The 14,810-nt window shown below is 37.1% G+C and overlaps 1 protein-coding gene across 10 annotated transcripts in view; it reads left to right on the top strand.

The window, feature by feature from the left end:
- PTPRM (protein tyrosine phosphatase receptor type M) overlaps window positions 1-14,810 on the top strand; it is a 470,168-nt gene that overhangs the window by 152,898 nt on the left and 302,460 nt on the right. For all 10 annotated transcript variants that reach the window (XM_065668023.1, XM_065668021.1, XM_065668020.1 and 7 more), the window contains exons 4-5: window positions 8,724-8,802; window positions 11,880-11,995. In XM_065668023.1, coding sequence (XP_065524095.1) covers window positions 8,724-8,802; window positions 11,880-11,995 — 195 coding nt within the window. The remainder of the gene's footprint in view (window positions 1-8,723; window positions 8,803-11,879; window positions 11,996-14,810) is intronic.

The raw sequence follows: 14,810 nt of genomic DNA, 5'->3' as shown, positions 1-14,810 counted from the left end.
TGTTCCAGGGGGTGACGACATATTAAAATGTGTCAGCGTGAAAGGTCAATGTGTGTTTTGTTGTCTGTCAGAGTTCAAGGAGTGTTTGCACAATGCACTGGTGAAGATGAAGATTGTGCTTCGTAGCCTCACTCTAGCTCTGAAACAAAATGCTAATGTGGATAGGGGAATCTTAATACAAGAAGACTTGACTCTGACTAGTAAACGTAAGCTAAATTAATATGTTAATAAAAATCTAGGCAAGCTCTGACAGTTTTAAGTGTTACTGATATTAGTAATAATCTGTGTCAGATTTCTAACAATATGATACATCTAACTGATGTCTGAATAATATGGATATTTGTCCATAGAAATAGAAAGATAACCTTTCTAGTCTGCTTTCTTCTCAAGACCTGCCATCTGGACAGATTCACCCTTTTTCACAGGTGAACCCTTATATTCTTGGATGGGGTACTGTAGTTTAGCAAATTACCATGTATCAACTGATATGTAATAAACACCTGAGTCCGTCTGTAGTGGATTCTATGTTCTCTCTTTGCCTCTGGAAATACAGATTTTTTTACATAGTCTTTCTCTTTCTGAGGAATATTGTAAGTAATTTTCTTTGCATTTGCTGCATATAGTCTGAAATAATACCTCCTTGGGTATCACAATTTAGCTGATGTGCCAGAATGTCGTATGCTATAGTAAATCCATGGCAGTCCAAGGAATCGGTGTAAAATAGTGTAACTTCACTGGTTTCACTGTAGATAAGCTCATTTATTCTTGAGGAAGCTCTGTCTCCATTTTGACAGGCTGTGGTCAATCATCTTCATTTTGTTTTCTCCATCCTCTCAGAAATCTGTGATGCAATTTCCTCCCTTGCCCAGTGACACTTGCAATTTCTCATTGTTTCTGAATTCTTTTTATCTGTTTTCATGATTTTCCTTCTTCGTAGGGTCTATTTTGGGGGGAGGCAGGAAGTTTGCTGCATGCAGCTGGGAGAAGGGCAGGGAAAGGAGAAAGGGTGTATGTGGGGTTTGTGAGAATGTGTGTCTAAATTAGGTGAGAACTCGGATGACTGCATGTATGGTAGGAGAAAGCAGAGGGCCCATCTGACAGGTGTCTAGCACCCAGGTCTCTTTCCTGAGCTGCTATTAATTTGATTCCAAACTGACCTCTTTTGGCACAAATCCACATGTTTATCACATAACCTCCAAAACATACAAGACTTCCTCCCAGGGATTTTCTGAGGCTGCTGTCCTTATTAAACAGAATTAAGAAAAGTCTAAGAAAAAAATTTAAGGAATGATAGGGCCATGTTAAATTCATATATGAAAGTTGGTAGTTTCCCAATGAGTAGCCTTCAGGAACACACTCGGTGTTAGTATGTGAAGGGACAAAGCAATGTAAAATCTTTATTGCTTTTGTATCACATATCCATGTAGGCATCTGCATGTTTGTGAATGCCTTATAATTTTGTTCCATTAGTAAGACACATACAAGGTGTCTAGCTGCAAATGAAAGCAAAATGTACTACAAAAATCTGAAAACAAATTACATGTGATAACATTTCAGAGTTACAGTGTTTGTACAATTTGGGATGTTTAAAAACGCAGTGCTGGTCTGTTTTGCTGTTGATTCATGGAAAACATAGGCAACTCCCACTAGGTAGCTGACTATAAATTAGATTGTGAAAAAGTGAATTAAGATTGTGAAATGTGGAGTGAATTTTAAACCAACTTGTAAAGATTTATTTCTTCAAACTGTGTATTATTAACGCGTAAGTGCAAAGCATTCAAAAGATTTAATAATTAACAGTATTTTATTATTGTAGCACCAGTTACCCAAGCTTGTTAATACCTTTCAGGTTGGGTTTCCATTTAGAATTGACTATTTGGAAGTACAGTCTCTGAACAAAGTAATTGATTTCTTTTAATGTGCACTTTTCCTTTTGGTAGGTAATTATTTGTGTAGGTTTCACCCCATATGAAAGCTGTACTACATATATAAATCACAATGATAACTGGCACGTAACAACAGTAATTGTAGTTTAATTACTTATTTAAACTTAAATTGTCAAGTATTCTTGTGATTAAGGATATGTTTCATTCTATAATTAATGGTCCTCTAAGTGCTACTGCTTAACATCTACATTTGACTTTAGGGTACATCTGCGTTGCAGTCCAGTTACTGATTACAGCATAGCTGTAGTAACATAGGTTCTAGCTGCCAAACACCTTCTGAGGGTTAAAGAAATCAGTACAGCTTGTTTTTTTCTGCTGGGCCTCCTGGTCTCTGAGCTATTTGTTTCTAAGTAGCTGGAATATTTCTACAGGAGCTAGTCTTATTTCTGTATTATAAAATCCTTTTAGGAGTGCTCCCCAGAGAGCGCATTGCCTTCTTCTTTTTATCATTGGTCACAGGAGAAGTTTGTTTTGCTGAGCTATTGTCTACTTGGTGCATCTTAAGCAAGAGAATCAAGGAGTTTATCATGCCATTAGAGACAGCCTCAAACAAAACAAGGCTTCACATAATTACTGAGACCTTCACCTTCTGTACTTGAATAGAATTAGGATGTACACCAGAAAAAGAGGATTAAATAAATACTATGTAGATTTCTATGGGTAATGGTGAGCTGGTTTTTACATTCTTGAGGAGCAGTCTCAGTAGGTTAAGAAGCATTAAAATTGATGCTTGAGATACAAGTCCTGAAAAGTCTGCTCCCTAGTGAGGAAAGGGTTGGAAGTTTTGGGGGGTTTGTTGTTGTTTTATTAAATTTTTTTTTCCCTCATTTGGATGTTTTAGCAGGACAAAACCCGGTTGATTTCAGGCTTGTTTCTTGCTTGTGTCTTTGGGGTGAGGTTGCTTTTTTTCTCTTTTTTCTTTCTTTTTCTTCCCTCCCTCTCCCCCCCTCCCCCCCCAGGTTAGATAATGATTGTCAGAACAATTAGTAGTATTTAAAATATATTTTATGGTTTTAAAGCATTGCAGTTTTGGAACTTTGTAAGATGCAAAATGTCACTACTGGATCGAGTCTGCTGAGTGCTTGCATTCCCTAGTCCTAAGCAAGCAATTTGGAACAGCGCTATTGCAAGTTACACACCTTCCCCCTATCAGTTTTTATATTTTGTATTATTTGCTTTGTACTTTGTACTTTTCTGGGAGCCAGGTATGGCAGCAGTGAGCTGAAACAAATCTTGATTAAATAGAACAACAAATGCTGCAGTTTTAAAATGCAGAAATGGAATTGAAAGGATTAAAAATAGCTTCCAGTGAAGTAATACTACTCTCTATGCCACTGCATCTTCTTTAAACATAAATTCCTATGAAAATGGAATGAGAAAATAGGGTAAGAGGCTGGCAGTAATTCCTGATCTTTTTCAGTGAGGACACAAAGGAGTTACAGTATCACTTCACACCGAGATGAGATTTATCCTTTACCATTCTGACACTTTTCTCTTGTAAATTAGGAGTTTAGGGAATAAGAAGCAGTAGATCTAACCTACCTTTTCAAATCTGGTCTTAAACTTTCATTTGTTCCATAACCTGCTTTTTACATGCTTTGCTTGGAGTTTGGCTCAGGCATTGTACTTAAGTCATCGGGTAGGACTGAGAATTAAGCTTCTTGTGAAGTAAAGGTCAGGCTCACATTCTCGTGTGTTGTGTGTGTTGCATTCAGCTGTGCGCATGCAGTTCCTAAACTGTGCTTTGAACTCAAAAGAAACTTTGAAATGCATATTGCATTTTGAATCACCACCCTGTGTCAGGCATCTTAAATAGTTCTTCGTCGCTGAGTTGGGTGATTTGGCAGTAGTTATTTTGAGAAAGATGTGACCATGTCAAACCTCATACTAAATTTAAAAACCCCAGCAGTCTAAAAATGGCCAAGAGTAAGCAGGTGTGAGCTTTTTGTCATATACACAAGGCTCTTATTTGCTTCAGTCTGTGGTTTCTAAACCAAGAAAGCTTCTGGGTATTCAGAGAAATGTAAAATGGCAACTGATTTAGAAACAAATACAGACAAGTAAGATTTAATAAGTCTTAATGTCGAGAGCTCAGTTTTCTGTGTTGCTCAGTTGTAAGATGTTTCTTTGGAGTCTCACTCAGGCTGGCAGCAACCACCGAAGTATTTAATGGGCTTGAGTGCTTGTGTGAATGGTGAATGGTAATTGTGCAGGAGTGAGGGTTGGGGAGGGAAATGGCATAAAGCAAACTCCCAGCTACGGAGGCCTGAACACATGTTAGACAGCCCAAGTCAATAACCTGGGATGGGTTTCTGCGGGGCCTGGGAATGCCAGGAACCTCCCATGTCTCTGAGGCACCAGTTGCTGTGATCGTGTACTGTTGGTAAAGCGGGTAGTCCTAGGACGAGTCAAAAGGGGCCAGAAGAACTCAACCCACATGTATACAAGACAATGCCAATTTTCTGGAGAGAAACTGTTCCCAACACCTTGCAAAATATAGTCAAGGAAAGGCTGTAAGCAGCATGTAATACATCACTGTCCCCTTACTGAGGGTTCAGGGAAGCAGGAGTGCAGCCTTGACGTAAAGTAGCTTTATGAATACACCTTTCTCTTTATTGTTTTTGCAAAGTGCTATTTTAAGTCCTGTGAAGTACAGTGTGTTTATATTAAGTACAATCCACGTTTTGACTGAAGGCCTAATTTCTGTACAACAAAAGCAGGAATTTACGGAGTGAGGTTATGTGGCAACCGAACCTGTTTATTTCTATTGTTCTTTGGAACAGGCAAGTTATCTTGAGTCACACATTTTCAGCAGTAAGCATTTATGTTAGTGAGCAGACCCCCTTTCTTTGTTCATATGTAGCAAGGGGAAGTGACAGGAATGAAAAGCTAATTTTGCTCTTCACTGAAGCAGGGAGGATCAGGGACAGTGCAGTGCTAAGCCGCTTCCCTGGTTCCTGTTTGGCAGGCCTGTGAGGGGGTGAGCGGTGTAAAACAGCTCGCAGGCTGACATTCGGCAGAGTTCTTCCTGAGCAAGTGAATTGAGTGTTTTAACCAGTTGTTTCCGGACTGATAAGGGGGAGGAATAATAGGAAAAAAAAAAAGGAAAATCCAAGGAAGTCAAAATGTTACAAGACAAGCTACTTTTCAGCTGTGAAGCGATGGGAAAAAATGGATGTGAAGTAAGTTTCTAGGTTTCATTTCCAGTGAAATTACTAGCAAAACTGATCCAGATTTGTGAATAGTCTTGACAACCTTAATACATGCTTTTCAGTGAATAAATGAGGCAACAAATATTTCTAGGTCGATTTCTGAGCAACTTCTAACCCCTCTAACAGTGTGCAGCACACTTACTAGGACTTTCAGAAACGTGTCATGCATAGAATCAAATTCATTTTTTAGTGTAAAAGGGAAAATGCTTAGTTAAACAGATATTTTGGTCAATAATTTTCATTTATTACTTTAAATAAAACAAAATACTGGATTTGGATACAGCACTTGACAGTATTTCACAGCGTGTGAACGGAACAGAAATTATGTTACTAAATTTGGATTAGGTGTCATGTTCTTTTACATATGAAGTAAAAGGCACATTAGTGATGTCTCTGACACTGGTATGACACTACTGGCTATAGTGTCTCTTTCCATTTACTATAAATTGCAATTTTTTTCTTAGAAGAGATTAATACTTACAGTTATTAAAGTTGATACCAGGATGGCCATTGCTTTCAATAGAAGCATGAATGAACTATCAGTATTTGAATTTATATTACTTTTCTTTGGAACATGTCCTCTTTAATGCCATTAATTGTAACTGAATGGCGTGTCCAGCTGGCACTTTCATGATACATTGCCTTGCTTAATTGTGGTAATATTTTTGATACGTTGTCCAGAGATATGGCAAGTTATTTTAGATCACTCATTGAGTCTTTCTCTGTTGTCATAAACAGGTCCGATTCAGTTATTTCAAGGTTGCCATTTCTGCCTGTGAGCCGAAAGAACTGATTTAAAATCTTCAAGTTTTATTTGTCTGCAAGTATATTGCAATAGTGAAGTACCTGAAAACTCTTGGAGAGCCTGTAGCTAAGCTCCCCTGTTATGAATTATAGAAATTATTTTGAGAACTTCAACTCAGGTATTGTGTATCTTTTCTAAAGCCTCAGGTATTTGGTTTTGCTGGAAATCAGGTAATTCTTTGGAAAAGACACTTCTATGCAACGTTTTTTAAAAATAGTTAAAACCCTATTATCTGGTAGTAATATTTTTAACAGAAAATTTCTGACTGCTTTGGCTGCTTCAGAGATAGGCATGTGCCAGTTCCTCCAGAGTTTTCTAGAATTTAGCATACCTGAAAGCGAAGAACCAGATAAAACCTCCTCTGCTCTGCAGTGGTGGGATCATGGATCAAGTAGATTTTTCAGGTGGCTTTGCGCAGATATGCTTCTTATAGTTAAGTGCTCAAAAAGAGAGGTGTTTCATTTTGTTTTGTTTTTTTTGGTTGTTTTGTTTTTTTGTGGGTTGTTTTTTTTTTATAGGCTGTATTTCAATGAAAATTAGAAAGTTAATATTTTGGTTTTTTCCTCTTCATGACAGCATACAGGAGAGAAATCAGTAACTGTTCCAAACCCACTGTGTTTTTATAGGCAGGTCTTTGCCTCCACTTAGATTCAGTTAACATAATGATTTTCCTAATGGCAGTATATTTCCCCATGAAACTTTTCCACCATTTCTGAGACCAGGCTGTCTGCTGGCTGTTCTTCACTGCTGTGTTGTAATATCCTTGCATTAACTGCAGGTTCCTGGGACTATGCCATGGTTTTCGTGCCCTACAGTCTTTCAGATGATCTCCAATTTGAATAGGCTTGGTAGCTGTTCAGGAAGTGGAGCAGTCTCCTCCTCCTTCCAAGGGCACCAGCATAGCCATTTTATATCAGGTAGCATAACACAAACATACAACTGTTTGTCACATTTGTTAATTGAGATTGTTCTTTTGCCAAAGTTCAGTGAGTGAAGTCAGGAGCTGCATTCTGCATCTTGCACTGCTGTCAAAACTTACAGCTACTCTGTGCAAGTCATCTCTCTCTCTGTATTTCCGTTGTAATGCCGTTAAGGTGAGCATAAGAATGATCATGGTTGGAAAAGCTCTTTCAGGTCTTTGAATGCAAGTTATTATTTAAGAGCTTCTGCTTTTTTAGTTCAAGAACTTCTGCTTCCCAAGACAGTTCCTAAGATTTGTTCCACCAGGAGATTTTCTTCTTTGTAGAAAAAGATGTTGTGAATTTTTGAATGGTCTTGCTCTGAATGCTTGAATGTGAAAGCCAAATCCATGCCCTATGCGGATCAGTGATACCAACTTTTAAGTCCCATCGGAGTGCTATTGGGCATTTAAAAGGCCACAGGCTGGGGCTTGTGACTTAGCAATTCTTTTCTTGTAGAAATTGTTTCTGCAAAGTTTATTTGGTGGCTTTTGAATTTTCCTCATTGCTGTCTTGTGTTTTTTTGTTACTGCCTGGTTATCCAGGAGCAACATAAGCACTGTCGGTTGAAAATCCTGTGTAGGCAGGAGGCAGAACTAGAATGAAAAGTAGATTTTTTTCCTGCTCAGCCATGTGGAGTTAAAGCTATATTTCATTCAAGTGAAATTGGGAGGGAGAAATGGACAGTGTTTAGGAAGACGATGTCTGAGGGAGAAGAACAGGATGGTGTCCGTGGATATAGCAATGAGAAAGATGGGAGAAGGCAGAGGCAAGAGACAGTGAAGAATTTGCTCACCTCAAGGCTTGTTTTAAAATCAGAACCAGTGTTTATCCGTCACCAGGAAACGATGATATAATATTACGAGCTGTATGTTATCTTTGTGACATGTTTCCATTCTGCATCGTTCTCTTTCTGCTGAAATAATTGCAGTAAAGGATACGATGCGTAGTGTCCTTCTGCATCTGTTCCAAGGTCAAGTAAAGCATATGCATGAAAATAGTTTCTAAACTTTCTTCCTCAGTGTATTTCCTGAGACTAGTTACAAGAGGCAGTTAGAATTAACTTTCCAAGCAAAAGGATAAATAATTAAAAAATCACAGCCTGGATTTGATCATGAAGTTCATGAGCATTGGCTTGGAAATATACCTATTAATGTTACTGGCATATTTTCTTCTTTTCCGCATAAACATTCTTGGGATAGTCAAAGCTAAGGCTGCCAAAGTTTGGAGAGGTTTACTTTTGAGTGTACTTAATTCTAATGACAAGAGCGGTCCATTTATTTTGTGACCTATTTATAGCCATTAAACAAACCATGGCAAATGGATCTGCTTTACTTAATTCGCTACATTCGGTGGAAGATTAAGAGCATGGAAAATACATTCATGAAAATAGGTATGTTTGTTTCTGATACTGTGCAAATCTCTGTATAATGCAGAACTGTATTTTTTTAAAGTAAAGTAGGAGTTTACTCTGCAAGACAAAGAATTGAAAATAAAGTATGAATCTTAAGATGATTACTTGGTAACTACTTTAGCAGACCAAATACTGGGAGGATTTGGTTATTCCGTGTTGTGATCACACTTCTAAATCTCCAAAAATAGTATAAACATGAAAAAATGTGTTTTATGTTCTCGCTAATGTTACTGATAAGAACAACACATTTTGGGGTTTTTTTAATTGTATTTTGTTTTCAAAGAGTTCTCAACATATTAAAAAATTAGATGTATTCTCTGTAACAGAGTATTTTTATATTCCCTGTGTTACAAAGCTGGTAACTGAAATTCTCTTTTTGCTTCTCAGGTTGTTTTTGAAGTGGTCACTTCAGGTCATCCAGGATACGTGGCTATTGATGAAGTGAAAGTTTTAGGACATCCATGTAGTAAGTACCTATCCACTATTTTAAAGCTAGCCCCCTAAAATTAATAAGCCACTATGCGTCAACACACGTGGAGCAAAAGATAAGGAGAATAACAGAAAACAATGTAACTGCTGTACATATAGGCTGAGTACCTACAAGGTGTTCCTAGCATTTGAGCACTGCACCTTACTGGCTTTAAAGACATCTCTGTCATGCACCTCGTGTACAGCACTTGGCATGAGCCCCAGAGCCATCTAACGACTCCTTCAGAACAAAAGTCACCAAGATATGTTGACCAGTTTTCTGTCTGCATGAAAACATCTGTGCAGCCACAAGCTGAGACATTAGTGAGAGCAGATGAAATATACAAGAGCTGAATATATATGATTTTTCTTTCCAAGGCTTAGAAGGAAGAAAACTCAGCTGGCTGAGGGCTGAGGCTTTGCTAAGCAAGGTTACTTAGGGTGCTTCATGAGGTTAATGGCTTAATTTCTGCACTGTTTTACTTCCTGATGTTTCAGGTAGGTTTCTGTATCCCATTATTAAGGATATGTAATACTTAACTATCCTAAGTTCCTTTAAAACTGATGTCAAAACAAGACATTGTAAATTAATGCTTTAATATGGTAATCCAGATGTACTTGAACAGACTACTTAGATAAATGATAATTTCACGTATCTGCTATTTGTTATGTGTGTTAAGACGATAGATGGAATTGTAGGTTGTTAACTTACTGACCAAATGACAGAGTGTGAAAAAAGATACCTAACTTCTGTGTAATTGTTCAACATATTGTGCTTGCATGAGTTCTTTATCGCTTGTAAGAGCTGTGATTTAAAATAAAAAGTGATTATCTGTTACTAACAGAGCACCTCATAAAAATGGCTTTATTGTTAGTGGCAAGAAGATACAGACATTTCTTCAAATACAGAGACAGTTATGCAGAATCAGCAACCATTATTTCTGAATCACTTAGTTCTAATAAACACAGCAGGCTCTCACGTTGTTAGACAGTATTTGTGCTTCTGCATTTTGAATTTTTATCTTTGGTTCAGAAAGGGTAAGTCTAATGCAGCATTTTATCAGCTTAATAATTTTTCTTACACAGATTTTGAGAGGTTTGGTCTGTGCATTTGTACCAATCAATTCTCAAAACCCCCAAATAGCTCTTGTTAGTTTGGAGACTGAGTTATAGCCCATGGTGTGTAGAGTTCTAAAGTGGCAGTGCTGGAATGCAAAAGCTTTAATGAAAAGTTCTTTGATCAAGTAATTAAAATGTTAGAAATTAAGACATCAAACCAGTTATACTGTCTACAGGAAAATTGAAAATTGTGTGAAAATTGGGACAGAGCTACTGTGTGTCTAAAACTTTGTAAGACTCATAATGCTATTATTTCTGTGTATTGCCAGAAAAAATACTTTTTGGAATTATTAACTCTTTAAACACAAGTTGAAATAGGAAAAATATTTGCTAGGCGGTTTTCTGGGTAGGATGAATGAAGACCAAACAGAACACAAGCTCTAGGCACATGGAACTGAAAGGGATAGATTGTAGTGGGTGGGTGAGGTTTTTCTTGTGTGTGTGTTTGTTTTTAAAACCTAATGCCCCTCTTCACCCTCTCCACTAAGTGAGGTAAAAGCAGATGTAAAAAAGAAATGACTGAGAAATGGGGAACTTGCTGAAGAATTTACTGGTTAGTTAGACATTAATAGCTAGATAGGCAAAGAAAAATGTGACTTTGGCTCCATCCCTGGCAGTGTTCAAGACCAGGTTGGACAGAGTCTTGGGCAACATGGTCTATGGTGAGGCATCCCAGATGATGGCAGGGGGTTTGGAAGTAGATGATCTTAAGGTTCTTTCAGACCCTCACCATTCTACGGTTCGATAAGTCTGTCTGTCCTAATTGGGAGGTGTTCAAAAGAAATAAAAAAAAAGAAGCAGTATGTCTAACCATTTGCTATAAGGACAGTTATAATGGAAAAATTTTGTTCTGTAGTTAGATACTAATTTGAGCTATTTTATTCTGTCATCTTCTCCTTCTTATACTGCTTTGCACTGGATCTTAAACACTTTTTCTTGAATATTGATAGCTGGTTACTTATAATTCCTAACAAACAATTACAATTTCTCCTGGTGATAAGATCTTTTAAGAAAATGTCACCAACACTGTAAATGGTTGTGGTGCTCTGCTGGAAAATGTATGTTTATTTTGCCAGCTTATTGCTAGCACTAACATTTCCATGTCTGAAAGTAATGATCAGAGCCTGGCTTATTTGCTAGTATTAGTCAGTGCAAAAAAACACCTTACCTGCCCTAGGATTTGAATGGTTGGGAATGCTGCCTTTTGAAGGATAAGTTTCCTTATCAAATTTCTATGTTTTTCTGTGTCATGTGGTTGACTCTTTCCAGTAAAACAAAAATATACATACTGTCTTTCCTCCTTCAGTGGACATAGTTCTTGTTTGAACATTTGTTTCATTTATTAGGTTATTTGTAGCTTTAATGCTTAAATTTTTACTGGAAATGTTTTCTTTTTCTGAATGAAAAATGAGAATTGGTAAGGAGAATGCATTGTGTTTTGGGTTTGGTTTTTTTCTCCCTGCAGTGTTGTTGAAAATAATTTTATTTAAAGAATACAGCTGTAGTTGGTGAGAAGTGCTGTGTTAGCATTTTAGCTGTTTTATGTGCTACATTTCTAAAGCATCTCCTCTATAGACACTGTACCTGGTTAAAACAAAAAACTTATTTCCCTGACAACATCAGTCAACTTCTTACTGTTTTGGCTAGTTGGTAGTGTAAATATCTAATAGTTTGGGGGTTTTTTTCAAAACATAATTAGTTTCTAATGTGATTTTTATTAATAGAGTGTTATTACGAGAGGGGTGCTGAGCTAAGATAATTTACTCAGCAAGAACAATTAAAGAGCACCCTTCCCTTCTGCTGTTTCCCAGGTACAGAAGTAAACCAATGTAAAATCTAATGCGTAGTCGGTAATTTAAACCTTTTAAAGTAAGGCTGTTTAATTTGCTCAGTGTGTTGTACGTAGCCAGTACTTCCATGTTGTATAACTCCAGTACTCTTATCTTCTTCCAACAGCAAAAACTCCCCACTTCTTGCGTCTTCAGAGTGTGGAAGTCAATGCAGGACAATTTGCTACTTTTCAATGCACTGCCAATGGTGGAACAGACTCAGGTGACAGACTCTGGTTACAGGTAATTTCTTTACTAATGCAATGATCTGCTGAGAGGAGAGTTTGTCACTGTAAAAGGAATGTAAAACATGAAAATGATAGGGCTGTCCATTTTGTCAATATTAGATTTTATAGCCCCTTTGCACTGCTGCATAGTAGATGTTCTACTGTAGAAAATTATACTGGGAAGATTTTCTTCTCTTGTTCCAATGAGGTGCCTTATTAAAAATAAAGATACTGGTTTTGTTACTTGTGGCGACCATGAATAAAGGCTAAGAGGAAGAGCCAAGGAAGGCTTTTCCTGTTGGCCAAGAGAAAGGCCATTGAAGAGCGCATGACTTTCTCATGTCTATGCTGGCTCACTGCAACATTACAGACAATGATTTTCTCTGTTTACCTCTATTTCTGTTTAGTATTTTCAGCTAGAATTGCATTGTTGCTTTTTAAGTATGGAGAAGACCAGTATGACAATCAGATCTGACCTTTTGTATTATAGAACCAAAGGATCTTGCCTATATTCATTGTCTGTAATATTTTACTTATTCAGTAATGTAACTTCTAGATAGGTGTCAGATCTTGATTTAAAGACTCTCTCCAACTCTTTGTCTTTTCTTTCAGTAAAGGCAGTCCCCCCTTATCCATATATGTAATCTTGTATTGAAACCATGCATCTTACTTGATCTCTTTTAGTAATGGGCATGCAAGTTTAACTGCTGCCTTGTCTTACTGACATCATTCCAGAGCTGTCTGTCCTCTACAGCAAACAGTAGTCTGTATTTGGACTTAGCTTTAGGATATAGTAACCTCCAGTTCCCCATACTTTCCATACGTGAAAAACAGTGTGCTAGAACCAAGACATTGTCTGTGAGAAGTAAATAAGGATGCCTAAAATAATGCCTAAGGAGATCAGTCAGGTGAAAGTGCAGTATAAGGAGAAGATGGAATAGGAATATTGAAGCAGTAGTAACAGGTGGGACTTAGAGATTAAATTCTCTGGTTTTGTTGTTTAAACAACTTCAGGCTTTTACTATAGTCTTCCTTTGACATTGCACTTGATGCAAAATTTCATCAAGCATTTCAGAAATGATTCATTTTAAATATGACAGGTTAAACAGATGAATAGTTAAAAGAAAACCAGTGCACAAGCAAATAAGTAAAACCACTTCAAAAGTGAAGACATATTTATCCATATATGAATGATGAACTGTTATTTCTATCCAGAAAGAGCCTAATCAAGTACAGCAGAGGACAATGGAAATCTCTGTTATTTTCTTTTTGTAGGGTGTTTTTAATCTCTGTGCTGATTTAAGGCTGATATTTCTCTAATTTCTCTAATGATATATCTCTCCAGTCCTTTAAAGCCAGTATTACAGTGTTGAATTGGTAAAATTAGACTCCCGTCTTTCCTAAGCCATTGAGATTTTTTGAAAGAATGATTTTTTCCAGTCATGAAAAGAGTTTAACATGTATGGGAAAATAGTGGGTTGTTATTTCATCAATGATAACCTTTGTAGAGCCTTTGAACCTTTGCATAATGCTCTTTTGTAAAATTGAAGGTAGAATTCAGTATAGGGAAATCCTGATTCCATTCAGTTTTTCCATATATTTCAGGACAGTATAAATTCAGCTTGAACTTTTTTGCATGGAATGTATAATCATGTACATGATTATGAGATTTTTTTTCTTTTTCCTATATATGAAGAATGAGAAAGTAGAGACAGATTGACTGCTCGAGGAATTTTATCTTCCGACAGGGCCACTATTTACTTATCCTGCCCATTCAACATACAGGTCCCTCTGGTAATCAGTCCAAGGTTGTGCAAATTCCAGGTGTGCCTTTGTGTAAGAACATTTTAAAAGTTGACAGGATCTCCTGGATAGCTTTGATTTATTTTTGTACTTGTTTGCCAGTTTCCACAGATGTCTGCTGCAACTTTACTGTAAGGTTGATCAGACAGCTCCATTTGTAGAACACTGCAAATCAAGGCTATGAGATACAGTTCCCAACAGGATTAGCTGTATTTTACTGTACTAAGTCACTGTCTGGTAACAGATCCCTAGGCCTTGCAGTTCTCCATCAATCACTTGAGACCATCTGGTTTCATGGTGTGATAGGAATTTTGTATATGCCTACTTATAAAATCTCATGATATGGCCACAGGACCATGAGTACAATGGAGCTATCTGTAATAGCTGTCAGGAAACATGGTATCTTCTATGTCATATGACTCATTAAATGGATGTTAAAGATCCTTTCCTGCCCAGATAGAAACAATATTCAACTACAAAACATCTTAATGAAAGATGTTCTTATGTACACTAGAGACAGAATAAAATGAGCACCATTATCTGGAGACTTTTATTCTAGCATGCAGGTAATAGGTTTTAGTGGTATTACAGATGGGTCATGTAATCTCTCTGATATGCCTGCTTTGTCCACCAGTAATGCTAAGCCCTTTCTAGAATTATTTTGACGTTGTAGGGATTTTTTGTGTTGTTTTGTTTGTTTGGGTTTTGTTTGTTTGTTGGTTGGGTTATTTTGGGTGGATTTTTTTGTTTGTTTGTTTTGTTTTATTGGTTGGTTTGGGGTTTTTTTATTATTTTTAGGGTTTTTTTTCCCTTTAGATTTATAAAACCTTGAGGGCGAGCTGCAGTAAATACATAAATAAATAATGGTTGTGTGATTTTTATCAGGTCCTTCTGAGCATTCCTGCCATGTAAGTCATATGAGGATGCCTAATCTGTTTGGAATATACAGTTCCAAAATATCATGAGATAATTTGCTCCCAAGTGATTTCCAGTACCTGTCATTTGTTTTCAGATTCACGTTGTTAGTC

The sequence above is a fragment of the Lathamus discolor genome, chromosome 2 (assembly GCF_037157495.1).
Source record: "Lathamus discolor isolate bLatDis1 chromosome 2, bLatDis1.hap1, whole genome shotgun sequence".
Taxonomy (NCBI): Eukaryota; Metazoa; Chordata; class Aves; order Psittaciformes; family Psittacidae; genus Lathamus; species Lathamus discolor.
The sequence above is the reverse complement of the archived record's forward strand: the minus strand, read 5'-3'. Positions and strand labels throughout refer to the sequence as shown.